At 27.2% G+C, this 14,859-nt stretch overlaps 1 protein-coding gene across 1 annotated transcript; it reads right to left on the bottom strand.

Moving 5' to 3' along the window:
* Nucleotides 1–4,784: 4,784 nt before the first annotated feature.
* On the bottom strand, nucleotides 4,785–7,762 carry LOC108484469 (uncharacterized). The gene is made up of 7 exons (XM_017788262.2): nucleotides 7,205–7,762; nucleotides 7,007–7,045; nucleotides 6,829–6,899; nucleotides 6,660–6,724; nucleotides 6,214–6,303; nucleotides 6,041–6,133; nucleotides 4,785–5,364 (listed from the first exon to the last, which is right to left on the bottom strand). The coding sequence occupies exons 1-7, from the start codon at nucleotides 7,597–7,599 to the stop codon at nucleotides 4,945–4,947; spliced, it is 1,173 nt and encodes a 390-aa protein (XP_017643751.1). The 5' UTR covers nucleotides 7,600–7,762; the 3' UTR covers nucleotides 4,785–4,944.
* Nucleotides 7,763–14,859: the final 7,097 nt, after the last annotated feature.

The following is a 14,859-nucleotide window of genomic DNA, read 5'->3' as shown; positions in this document are numbered from 1 at the left end:
TGGAAAGAAATTTGGAAAAGTTGATGAGTGTACTGTTTTGGGTGGTGTATGTCATGATTACTTGACTTTGCTTTTCTATTGGCTTTTTTTGTTGATTATGTTTCTTTGTCCTCAACCATGAGAGTTTGGAATTATTTATTCAAAAGTGGTTTTTAATTTAATGCCTCCACTTCTAAAAGGAGTTTGATTTCGATTGAAATTGACCAACTGAGTATTGTTTTTTTTACTATCATTTCACCATCATGGTTGCCAATGAGAAGGAAATGATGAAAAAGAATCTTGCCTGTAATCATATTGTTTTACATGAAATTTTACGGCAAAAGATAATGATATTTGTTTGTCTTTTTGGTAATTGGATAGGATGAATGGGCTCGTTTTGCGAGTTAAGAGGAGGTTGAAGTTGGTATTTTGAGACGTTATCTAATGTTTTAAGTAAAAGATGTAGTCTGAGCAAAGAAGCAAAACAAATTAGGCTAACAGTAAAATTGATAGTATAGAAAGGAGGTCATAGTTGGGTATTTGTATTGATCGGTCGTCTAGCCATCTTAGTATGTTGGTTTGTCGAGTGATCAAGCTGTTTTCCCTACCCGAAGTAAGGAAGCCATACAATTTAGGCTAGTAATAAAACTGAGAGTATAGAGAGAGAGAGAAAGGTGGTCGAGAGGCTACTTGGAGACTATTAATTGATCGGTCGTTTGCCTAGAGATTAGTTTGTTGGCCCTGCTGTCTAGAAATGTTGACGCGTTTGTTTACTTAGTGATCAATTTGTTAACTCTACAACCTCAGATGCACAGAGTCCTTTCTAATAAGATTGATGCTTATAGTTGTCCTAGGTGGCTAGCTCTTGGGTTAACATCTTGCCAAGCAGAGTGCTTGATGCCCTATGAGCTTAAACATTTTTTGAGCTATGGCCTACTTTAGTATTAAGCTATAGCTTTACTTATAAGTTGAAATAACAATATTATATATTCAACTTAAAATAAATAAGAGATTCCATCTGAATATAAAATTATAAATAATTCAAAATTTTAACCGATAATATTTTTGAAACCCTAAATCCCAAATCACAATTCTCATGATAAACATATCAGCTGTTTCATGCCAGTGGTTTGAAATTTAGGTGTGTATTAAAGATAAGTTGGAAGGGAAAGAAAGAAAAGATGGAAAGTTAATTCCATGGACCAACTAATATTAGTGGGAAAGTGTGAAAAAGAAGGAAAGATACAGGCGATTCGTTATGTATTTATTATTATTTGTTAAAGTTAGGTGTAAACCCTACTTTATATCCTTACACTATACAATACAAATTAAAAAATTAGCTTTTTCTTTAGTTTATTAACTAATGGGTTTCATAATGATTACACAAGCTAGGATCCTATGGACAGGCTTATTAATCCCTGGCTAGTGGATTGCAGAAAATAAATGACAGGTTTATTTGCAATTGAAGGAATTATGGCTTTTATTTGTACACAAGCATGCTAATGTTATTTTGCTTTATGTATGTGGAATTGGGGCATTGGGGGTGTAAGGGAGGTTGATTCCTTTACATCATAATTTAGGCTGGATACTGATAATGAGAGGTTTATTTTGATGTGAGGATTAGGAATGGTAATGTTTTTTTTTTTAATGTAAAATTTTGAGTTTAAATATGTTAATCTACTTTTAAATTCATTTATTATATGCATTATATCTAAGTAGAGAATGGATTGTATGAAACTGTGATTCTACGTCATCCTTATTCCTTTTTAATAGGAGAATGACAAATCAGATCAGCTTTTCCCTCCTGAAAAATACTAAAAATGAGGAGGAAAAATTTGATTTGTCATTCTCTTATTGAAAACGAATAGGAATAACGTGAAATCATAGTTTTATACAATCCTTTCTCTATTCGACTATTATCATTTAAGTTAATTAAATTATCTATCGAATATTCAAATATGTTAAATGTTAAATTATCTATCGGATATTCAAATATGCTAAATATTTGTATTTGATAAGTACAAAAATATTTTTTCAAATAACAAATTTTGAAAAATAAAACAGATAATGGACTCAAATATTTTAATTTGAACTCATTATCTGCAGAAATAAAATAAATTCAAATATCCATTATCCAAATTCATTGTTCAGTAAATATAAAGTGAATTGAATAATGAATATTTAAAGAATAATATATCTACATCCACTCTAAATTAGTTATGGATTAAAACATTTGAATTCACAAATAATAAGTCCAACATCCATAAATATTTCAAGCTACACTATCCATTGCCAATTTGCATCCTTGGTAAGGATATTGCTCTAACATAGATTGTACAATGTTAGAAGAGAGTTGTGCTGCTTTGGGCTTGCTTCAAGGCTTAAAGTTAGATGTTGCTTGATAACTTAAATTTAAGTGTTGGAAAATTAAGTACTAGAATTTTTACTTCTAAATTTTATAAGTGTTGAATATATATAAAAAAGTTTTTGATAAATTTAGTAAAATATAAGTAGATAAAAATAAATAATAAATTTAAAATTTTTTTATTTATTAGTTTTAATGTTATTTATAACATTTTATATTATTTGGATGGTGGAGGTTTAGCTTATGGTTGTTGCTGCATAGAAACTAATACCGACTGAAATTGTGCATTTTGTGAATGAAGATTCGCATTTTGCTCCCAAACCTGTATATGTTGTGATTGAAGTATCGTATTATGTTCCTAAAGTAGCACATTTTGTACTTGTATTTCCTCCATCTTTCTCCTATCTTCATCTTTTTCGGCTTGCATCCTTTTCATTCTTCCTTTGACTTCATCCAGCTCTTTGGCTATTTTGTGAAAAAGTATTTCATTAAGAGCCAAATCTGAAGAACTGAAATGGAGTCAGACCTATTTCGGAAGTTTGCACTCGTCCATTACTCTTCAGTCCAAACACTTCAATAATAACTCGACTTTCAAGTTTTTATGCATCCAATGGAGTCCCATCTAGTGCAGCATCTTAGGGTGATTTAAAAAATAATTTAAGTTCAAGAGTTAAAAAGAGATAAAAAATTAAAAAGATGACTAAAATGATCTTTTTATAAAATTAGAGGGTCAAATAAGTCATTATATATTTTTTAACTACATATGAAAAATAAGCAAGACTATGAACATGGCAAAGTGGCATGACACCATATTTTTCTATATATTATATAACAATGGTCAAGTTTCAATTTTGATCTTTATACTATACTCAAATTTAAGATTTAATCTTTATACTCCAACTTCTTGACATAATTGGTACCTCAACTTTTACATTGCATTAGTTAGCTCAACATTCTTTATTTTGATTAAAATGATTATGTAATTTTTAAGAGTTATTAACACCATTAAAAATATTTATCAAATTCATGTCCATTGCAATTTTTTTTTGGTTACACGATTCTTGTATGAGCATTTTTTAAAAAAATTCAAGTTACTATTCCGATGAATTTAGTAAAAAATCTAATTGTGTTAACAATTGAATTTGAATTTTAAATTTAAAAATAGAAAGATTAATTTAAAAAATAAAAATATGAAAACTAAATTCTAAATATACAAAGAGTATAGAGATTTGAAGTGTATTTCAACCTTCAAATTTTACTTTATAATTTAATTAAAAATAATTAATCTAACTCAAGTATGATAAAAAAAGATATTATTTTAATGTTGAACCCTCAATAGAGTGTTATTTAAAAAAAAAATTTATAGACCCAAGTATTTGGAGGTCATTTCCGTTGAATTGGCAGCAAGTAATGGTTAACTGATTGGACACTCTCAATGCTGCTACTTTCCAAAGCTTAAATGGTGGGCCAAGGTTTCTATTTATATGAAAGGCTATAGCAGCAGCAACTTTCACAAATGGGTATCTGATTTTATAAAATATATATATATATATATATATATTTATGTACACATCATCGGATTATCTATTCTTATCGTTGATATATTATAAAATATTTAGAATTTATATTAATAATTTTTAATATTAATCTCATTATAAATTTTTATAATATACATTCTTTATGATATGATACAATACAAATTATTTACAATCCCTCTCTAATCTTTAAAAAGGAGGATAATACGTTTCAGCCTACTTGAATTTATGTCCTCTTACACTAACAATAATATTGATACTAATCGAGTTACAACTCAAACAGCAAATTATATTAATATTTATATATATACTTATAATTTAATTTGAATATATATAAAAAAAAAAACTTATTTCAATTTCTTCGAATGGTTAGTATTCAAAATTTCTTTTAAAAGTTTGAAACGATAATGACAATGGCACGCCCGTTAACTTAGGCTTTATTTCTTATTTTTATGCATTAAAATAAAATAAAATTCTTCAAAATAAACTTTACAAAAAGAAGTTGGCTTATAATTCAAACTTTCACAACGATGTGGTCCACTAATTTATAATAATATAAGCATAATACAAAATACATAAATATCAAATTATATATAAATAATATTATATGTTGTACTTTTCATAATATATAATTATATATGTTTAAAGATTAAATTGATAGAATTTATAAATACGAAGGATTAAATTTATTGAATTATTTAGAATTAAGAATATGTAAGTATTAAAGATTAAATATGTTATTGTATCTGTTAAAAAAAAAAAGTCATATCAATAACCGAAATAGAAATGATGTAAAATATTAGTGAGTAAATTGAATATCCAAATATGCAGCACCCTTAACCCAAAAACTAAAGCTTTGCATAGCCAGTAACAATCACAAACGCCAACCCATAGAATGAAAAAAATTTAGACATCAACCTCCATATATATAACATCTGAATATGGTTACAGATTTCATTATAAACCTCAACCCTGAAACCAACTTTGTAAAAACATCTACACGTGCTTTCTAAAAAGAAAAGGGAACACTTAAATCTATCCTGATTACCAGAGGCAATCAATCTTTTAATATCTGCCACTGCCATCTAATCTCTTCTCCATCCAGTCGATTATATCCTGCCCTATTTCTTCACGTTCCGGTTCGAACAGAAGGTCGTGCAAGAAGCCGTCGTAGAGCCTTATGTCTTTGAACTTAGAGGCCGCTTCGATGTATAAATCCTGGGAGGCAAGTGGATCAGTGACTTTGTCTGCGGTTCCATGAAGAACGAAGAATGGGACCGTCACAGACTTGAAGTTTTGCATCAAGTATGATGAAATGCGTAGTATTTCGTGCCCTGTTCGGACCCTTATTGGACCGGTGTAGACCAAGGGGTCGGAGTACTTGGCCAGTAGTGCAGCAGGGTCCCTCGAAACTGGGATGCCCCTCTTGTTTGCACCTTTGAATTGGAGCTTGGGGACAACCAGAGAAAAAAGGGGAGCAACAGCCTACGTGTAGACAAAATGTACAAAATTCAACATGGAGAAAAAAGAGATGCACTTTGTCATAGGCAACTGAATTAATACCACTCCCATTCTTATTCTATATACAATATGTCACCGAATAGTATGACTATATCCTAGCATTATCAAATGGAAAAAGAAAAAGGTTATACAAACCCAAAGAAACTCACACTTACCATAATATACATGACATCAACATCATATACAGTTATCGAATCCTGGTCCAGCTTAATATATGAACTTCAAATTTTGACGTGCCCATCCACAGTTTTAAATAGTTAAACTCAAGCCTATTTAAGTTTGTTTATATTATTTTTAAATTTTATTTTTATTTAATGCTCACTAATTTTATTTTTTTCTTTTATTAAAATTTTAAGCATAAACTACTTAAATATTTTTTAATATTTACATTATAATATATTATGTTTAATATTCATATGATATAAATTTCATAGTGTATAAAAATAAAATAAACATAATATATTATAAAATTAAAAAACGAGGTAAACCAAACCAAATTTGAACCTTAAATATTAAAGCTCAAGCCAACTACTTTTAAACCCAAACCCATTTTGTCAAAACTTTAATCCCCAAATAAAACTCAAGCGGCAAGGCATGATTTAGCACAAATATAAACCAAGAACAAGAAGCAGCAACTGACCCTAACAATGGGATGTGCTGGCCTAACACGCAGGGCTGGAGATGTCAGCACAATTCCCTCCACCATTTCTTCAATATGAGGATATGAAGCTGCCTGCAATGTTGCACCCTTCTTACCTCAACAGTTTCAGTTCATAACAGAGTTGCTTAAACCTAATACATAGATAAGAGTACCTTTAGAACCACAGCTCCACCAGTTGAGTGGCCAAAAAGGAAGCAAGGTACAGCTGGGTTCTCTGTTTTGATCTTTTCCAAGAAAAACCCCTGAAGTAAGACAAGAGACAGTGCTTAACACCAAAAACTTGAAACCCTAATCCTAAAATGACCCAAACCAAAAACAATTCAACCCAAAACTACCGGAAATCAAAATAACCCAAAACTGAATATCCTGAACCCTAAATCTTAAACCCTAAAATGACACAGATATGAGATGACCCGGCTGGAAAACGCTAATGAATCAGAATATTTTAAAGCCTAAATGAAACCGAACCGAATTTACCTAATCTGAAATCAATCTGACCCGCCAAGGTCTACGTTCATTAGTAAATGGTTTACCATCAAAGAGAAATGCATCTCAAGTGCACATTGAAAGGATACAGAGCAACTGAATGAGAACTTACGGTATCTGCAACAACATGATCAAGTGAAGGAACATATCCATGCAGTCCATCGCTACCACCATGACCTATATAGCGAGAAAAATTATTTCATTCACTACAAAACAAAGGAAAAGAAAAAAGAAAAAAACAAGGGCATAAACATAAACTACACTAGTGTTAAATTATGTACCTATCCAGTCCATGGCATATACACCATAGCGGCAAGAAGTTAGTTGCTTAGCAAATTGAGTATACCTTCCACTGTAAATGAACACCCCCCATGAAACAGAACATGAGAAAGAAATTGAAATTCTTAAAAAGAAACTGAAATATGTTCATGGGGATCAATTAATAAATTATTATTTTACCTATGCTCATTCAGGCCGTGTATAATGATCAAAATTCCCCTAAAATTAACAAAACAAGAAGCACTTAGGAGGAGATACTAGAGTGAAGCAAAAAGGCAAACATAATGAAGGCAACTACAAGAAAGGAAAGAATCATTCTCATTAAGAAAGAAAGAAAAAGATTTAACTTTGAAAAAAGGAAAATTAATGTTTCTTTACTTCAATTCATCGGCGGCCGGCAACCAAGATCGGCAAAACAAGGCATTTCTTCGGACCCCAAAAAACAGGGACGTGCCCCATCGACACCGGACCTCTCCGTCGGCGGTTTCGAACCCCATGTCCCAACCCTCAGCTAAAGCTCTCCTTCTCAACGTGTCCTCCTCTTCCCGCCTCCATACCGACCTCCGCCTCGCGGTTTTAGCCTGCAACTGCGGCGCCTCATCGGCAGCTCCGACCGCCGTCTGGCGTCGGCGAGGGAAGAGGAAGAGGAGGAGGTACAGTATTATTGATTGAAGGAAAATGAGCGGTATTCTTAGCGTTCTTAAGATGGGAATTATACGATTGCTTGCTCCCGACGTTAATTGCTCCATCCCCGTCTCCCCCGCCATTGACATGGCAGAGAAAGAAAAATAAATAAAATAAATAAAATAAAATAAAACTTCGTTAAAAATGGAAAATAATGAAAAATTAAGTCTTACGTATATATGATAAGAAGGAGAACGAAGAAAAAACCGATAGTGTTGGGATTCAGTTGGGATATTTATAGCGCGCGGGGTGGTTTTCGGACAAGGAAACTAATAAAAAGGTTTAATTATAGTTTTGATCTTTCTATTATGCTGAAATTAAATATTTAGCCTTTTATTTTTTATCAAAATAATCCATCTATTTTAATTTCCTTATTATAATATTATTACATCTAATTTGATATTGATTTTAAAATTTTTAATTTAAGATTTAAGTGTTAAGTATTACGGTTAAAAATGATTTTAAGAATATAAAATATTAATTTTAAAGATGATATTGCCAAGTTAATTTATTATAAGTTGAACATAGTTGATTGAATTTTCACGTCATCTATTATTAACATTAAATAAGAACAGATTGAATTATATTGAATTAAAGTAGAATGATTAAAGTTTTAATTTCAACCTAATATAGGGACTAAAATCAGAATTAGGCCGAAACAGAAACCAAAATTAACTGCGGTCTGTAACGTGGAATTTTATGATTGAGTGGTGGATACGATTTGAATTTTGTAAGCAAGATACACGGTGATGATATGGAGCGTGCGCTTCATCATGGGAATAAGGAAAGTGAAAATCTGGTTTAAATTCAATTAAAAGTGGAACTAAAAAAGTCAAGGTTACACAACTCGACATTCCGCGTAGCCAGCTTGATGGCTTGGCTTCGAGCCGATTGAGTTCTAAGGGGAATTTGATTGAATCATTGAACAAAATCCTTTTTAGGTGAACTGCATTTTATTTTTAATTATGTTTAATAATAATTTTAGTTTTAAGCCTTTATTGGTTTGATTCCCATAAAATTTAATGCTAACATATATGTATCCACTTCTATGTAATCTAAATTGTGATAAGAAAAAATAAAATTATGTAATCTAAAAAATAACATTACTTAATAAAAGAAAAATAATTTTTAATTTTCAAGATAACGGTTAAAAATGAGTTTTTTAATAAAGACGACAAAAATATTTATTTGACAAATCAAATAAATCAATCAATTCTTGTGTATTATTGAATATTGATACATCCTAAGCTTTCATACTTTTACTCTCACTTTTTTCTTCTATTGCAAAGCATAAACATTATTATTAGTATCCTAGAATACAAATTGTGATGCTTTCATCTTTTATCTTGTATGAAGCCTAATTCAGTTCAAACACTCTAACCTTCTTCTCAAGCTTTTCCTAAAAATGACATAACAATTTATTAGAATAATAAAAATTGTAAGTGAATTATTATTCTTTTGTAATTTGAAGTTTAAAGGCAACCAAACCAAGTCATACGTGTGAAGTTTGAACACTAAAAGCTAAGCCAGCCAATGGCACCATGCGGCTAGAGGTTATGAGGCAATTGTATTTGTTCCGCAAACCCACACGACGTAAATTCTTTTTGAGCCTCGCAACTTCGCTTCAGCATCGTCACCGCGTGTCATTCTTGAACGCAAGCTCCGCAATCACACACAAAAAAATTTTGTGAAATAATTATAGTTAAATTACACAATTTGTCACTAAATTATGGGTGAGTTTTGCTTTGGTCACTTGATTAAAAAACGTTACAATTTAGTTATTAAATTATTTTAAAATTTTTATTTAAGTCACTAGGCTGTTAAAATCTGTGCTATATGACTTTTTCTATTTGCACGGCCAGCACAAATCAAAAGCTCTCTTTCTCCTTCTATTTTACAATTTGGTTTTTTTTTTTTATGAAACAATTTTGAACGTCATAAGTTAAAAATCTGTAAACTAAAATTCACACATTTTTTTCCTCTGATCTCCGACATTGACTCTCAAATAGACTTAAATCTAAGATGTGTTCTTTTACTCATCAATGAACACCGATTCACTGTATCGATCATCTCGCTGGAGGAACTTTGAAAGAAAAACTTAATAATTTAATAACTTAAATAAAAACTTTCGAATAGTTCAGTGACTAAATTATAATTTTTTTAATTAAGTGATAAAAAAATTTACCCATAATTTATTAACTAATAATGTAATTTACTCATAATTATATCACATCAGTATAAATTATTTTTATTTAAATTTTATCAAATGTGAGAATAAGTGTGATAATGTGATAAAATTTGAAAGAAAAACCTGTTTGACGGAATGTGATTGTTTAATACAAACCTTTTAAAGTTAACTTATTATTTTATTACTTGAGAATTGTTATGACACCACCTTATCGAAATGGATATATATGGCTAGTTTAATAATGTTTTTCAAATGTTTTTGAAATGTATTTTACGAAATGTCGTAGAAAAATATTTTAAGAAGTATTTTAATGAGTTTAGTTAAGATTTGAGTATTTAATATTGCTATTAAAAAGTATTTTTGAGAAATAAAATGTTCATTTTAGACATGATATTATTAAGTAACAAATATGTATTTAAATAATATTCAAATTAGTTAATATTATTATATTTTATTAAAATATAAAAAAAGTATAACTGTTGTTAATATTTTAATGTATTAAGTATAATTCTTAAATATTTTAAGTAATAAATATTAATTATTTATAAAATTTAATTAGAATATATAAACTATATTTTACATATTTAAATATAACCATTAAATATTTATAATTAGATATTAACACATTTGTATTATTTAAAAATATTTTTTATTTTTAATTAATGATTTTAATATATTTGTAATTAATTAAGCACTAAGAAAAAATAAAGAAAAGTACTATGTTGTTGGAAGGGTGAAAAAGTAATTAAGCACAAAAATGTTTTTGGTTTTTTGGTAGAGGAAAAACTAAAAATTTTAGTTTCTCCTTTTTCAAAAGTAAAAAATTTCAACCAAAAGTAATTTATTCATCACAACTTTTTTTTTCTTGAAATGCTTTTCAAGCCAAAAATATTTTTATAAGCACTACTAAACAAGCTCATAATTGTTGACATCGGCAGTGTTTACATCGTAATTGGTGTGGAAAGTTATTAGAATGTTAGAGTGAGAAGGTTGAAGTTGAATTTTAGTAGAGTATAGGTTATATATGTTGTGTATCGCAGGGAAAGTATTTATTGAGGGGAAATTGGTTGGGTATAGGTCTTAGCCATCGAGTTCCTTATTTCATAGGTGGAGTGATAGAATAACATATGTGAATTAAAGGTGTTGTTAAAGTTGGCTTGAAAAGATTAAACAAGCATCCATCAAATCGGGATGTAATAGATTAATGAGTGTTATTAGGAACTCTTCCTTTTATATATCTTGAGAATTGTGAGAGCTTATTTGATGTGATAAGATGTTTAGACGAATTATTTTACTTTCTTAATAATGCCATAAGGCTAAACTTCACCATATTCTTATAATATAGGCCTAAAGTATAATAAATAAATATATATATTATGAGTTTTATATATATATATATATTAATAATAAATTTTACAAATTTGTATAAATTAGAATTACAAAATTATCATGTGTTTATTACATTTATAACATATAAAAAGATTATATGAAAAATGTTAAAATTTAAATAAATAGAAATTTGATTGAATTAATTCCAACCACTTAATCGATCCATTATTTATATATATATATATATATATATATATATATAAACATCCATTATAAAAGTTTAGTCTGACAATAGTTTATAATTTCACTGAAATCAATTAATGAAAATTTGATTTGATTATTATTAATTGTAGTGACCAATTGAAGACCTTTAAAAGAGTTTGATTTGGACAAAGTAAAAGCATGGAGATTTTTATTTTCTCAAAAGAAACACCATATATATATATAACTAGTAAAGTATTATATGAATAAAGAATATAAATAATTTCCTTTAAAATATATATAAAAAATTGTAGTGGACCATGAGAAACATAAACACAGTTAACTAAGATGTATTTAATTTTAAGGAAATTAGTGAATTGTGGCAATGCGAATTTTTATAGCAAATCATTTTGCCCTTATTTTCCTAACTTTGCCTTCCAACTATCTTATGTTATTTTATAGACCTTGATCAATTTATTAGTAATAATAGGCATATATTTTTTACCTATATATTATTCCAAAACTCCATTCATGTTTGTGTTTTTATAGGATATCAAAGTCAATAAATGATTTTTTTTAAATAAAAACTATTTAAAAGCAACTAAAATTTTAAGAATTGAATCCATGGTTGATGAAGATCTTACATAAAATCTTTCATTGCCATTTAAATTCATAAACAATTCATTTGTTATATAATATAATATTAGTATTCTTTTTCTTTTTTTATAGTAGAGGAATTAATAGGAGTTGTAATTTGGGATTGATTTAAATTGAAGACAATTATTCAATTAATATTTATAATATTAATCGTAATTTGAAATGTTATTTTGTTGGTGGATTGAATTACACGTGAAGTGATTAAAAACTTATATTTCATTTTTAATTAATACTAATTTCAATTTTAAAGTTGGATCTTAAAAATACCTCACACCTTTATAAAAGTACTATTTTTTCATAGATGTAATAATTGAAATAAATTTTTCATAATATTACATTAGCAAAATAATTAATAGAGTTGTGTAATTCAAATTTCATTTGATTCGATCTGAAAATTTCGAGATACAATTCATTTATTAAATAACAAGTTGAATCAGTATTAAATTTAAAATCTACGCATAACCTAAAATATCTTATTTTTTATTTTTCAACATTAATAAATCTATCCTCTTTTAATTATGATTTTTCCGATAATTTTTTTTATGTAAAATCTGTTTGTATAGTATAACAGATGGAATAATTAAGAAAGCAGCACATAATTTTTAAAGCTGTTTAGACATAATTTCCACTTATTATGTCTCTTTTGTCTTATATGTGAAAAAGGAAGGCATATTAATGGATGATCCAAAATGAAGTTGCCAACCACTTATGGTGACAACAACATCCTTTTCTCCCCTCTGCCCTAACTTTATACTGACATTCTTGGGAGTGTAAAAAAGAGCCTCAATAATTATTTTAATTAGTGAGAGAAATATATTTAGCTTTTTCTTTAACCTGCTAAATAAAAACGATAAAGCAATATATATTTAGTTACTAAATTTAATAATTTTTAATTTCTTTTATCTAAATTAATCTTAAAATTTAAGATTTTTTCAATTTTAGTTCATGTGATTGATGTAACATTTTAATATTATACAACGTTATCACTTAAAAATATAAATTTTAAAAAAATAAAAATTGACATAATCTAACTTTAAAGTGTTACGTCATCATAAAGATTAAAATAAAAAAATTGTCAAGTTTCCAAAATGTGGATCAAAACAATTTTAAAAGACTAAATTGAAAAAATCACCAAGTTCAAGGACTAAACATTATTTTATCTCTAAATAAAAATATTTAAAGTAATAAATTAACGGATGAAAGAAGCTATAAATTTCTGTATTTTCATAAATTTAAAATTTAGTCCCTGTATTTATATTTAGGAATTTAATTTATTTATTTTTATATTTCAAAATTTAGGTTAAATTGTAAATACTATTAAAATTATTTTAAATTTAGGTTGTTTACGAAGTTTCTTTGTTGCAAGTAAGTATTTTTATTCTTTTAAAAGGTTATGCCAACAAATTTAATTAAATAAATTTAATAATATTAAAATTTAAATTTAAATTTTAAAATATAAAAAATAAAATATAAATTCTTTAAAATAAAATTGAAAAATTAAAACCTTTAGTAAAATAGGTTGAATTGATAAGGAAAAGAGAAAACGTCACTGTCTTTCAGCTATTTTAGGCAGGAGAATGAGAGAATAAAATGCGTTTTTGAAAAATAAAATTAATGATTTTTCGCACTTCAATTTTAAAGAAAAATTGTTTTAGTTGAAATCATTCAAAATTAATAGAAAAGTTGATGTTTATTAATTTTATTAACTTGACAATTCATGTTATATGTATACCATATTAGCAATTAATTAATTTTTAAAATTATTTTTATAATTTTATATTTTAATAATTTATAATTTATAAAATATTTTTAAATATTTTTAAATTTTAAATTTTAAAATTAATTAATTATTGATGTGACCCTCCATGACAATTCACGTGTATATCAAGTCAACAAATGTTAATTTTTCATCTATTTTAGAATGATTTGTTTAACAAAGCAAGTTTAAGAGCTAAGAAAGATGAAAAATTAAATAGATAACTAAAATTATTTTTTATTAAAGTTAGAAGGGCAAATAAATCATTATACCAAAAAATGGAATAAAATGTAATTTCATTAGCCGCGTTTCCTGTCAATTTCACTAATTTTGTTAAGAAATTTTAAATTTAACTTTTAAAAATATATATTTTGTCATTTGACGTATTTTAAAAATCAAAATAATTTATATTTAGTTAAATTTTTGTTAATCATTATATTTGTATAGAATTTGAGATTTAATTCTTATACTTTAAGAGTTAAATTTTCAATTCTTTTTATTTTTTCGATTTAAAAATTCGAGTCTAATCATTATTGCCGTTAGTAGTTTTTGTCAAAATTTGTCAATTTTGCATTTTTTTGCTAATCATATCCCACATCATATGAGGACAATCTAATCAAAATTTTAACTTGATAAAATTTGACAAAAATACTTACAATTTTAATAATTAAATTGATATTTTAAATAAAAATAAGAGAACATAATTTTTTAGTTTTAATTTTGCAAAATATAAAGGCTAACAACATAATTAACCTTTGCATTTAAATAAATTATTTTAAAATTTTCAAAATTTTTTGAATTGCTTTCGGCTAAATAAATTCTAATTAAAATTCATAAGCTTTGAAAAGGAAAGAAGTAGAGAGATGATTGCAATTGGCTTCCTCACATTATCACATGATGGTTTGATAATTATGGATTCTATAAGCAATAGGTCATTATTAACCAAAGAAAGATATGGTGCATGTTATTTTCAGATAAGGACTTCTATTTATTTGTTTCTTTTACTATTTCAATAGCAACAATACTTTTCTAGTTTATAAATGAAAGGAATATAAAATATGATTTTAGGTAATGATAAGATTATTTTATATGAATATGAGACGAAAATACAATTAAAATAATATGATATTAATATTTATAATATATTTGACACAATAATAAAAATATTATATTATAGGCATGAGAATTTAGGTTTAAATTCAAGTAAACCTATTTCTC

This window comes from Gossypium arboreum, chromosome 6 (genome assembly GCF_025698485.1).
Source record: "Gossypium arboreum isolate Shixiya-1 chromosome 6, ASM2569848v2, whole genome shotgun sequence".
Lineage (NCBI taxonomy): Eukaryota > Viridiplantae > Streptophyta > Magnoliopsida > Malvales > Malvaceae > Gossypium > Gossypium arboreum.
Note: the sequence above shows the minus strand (reverse complement) of the source record. Positions and strands in the feature narration are given on the sequence as shown.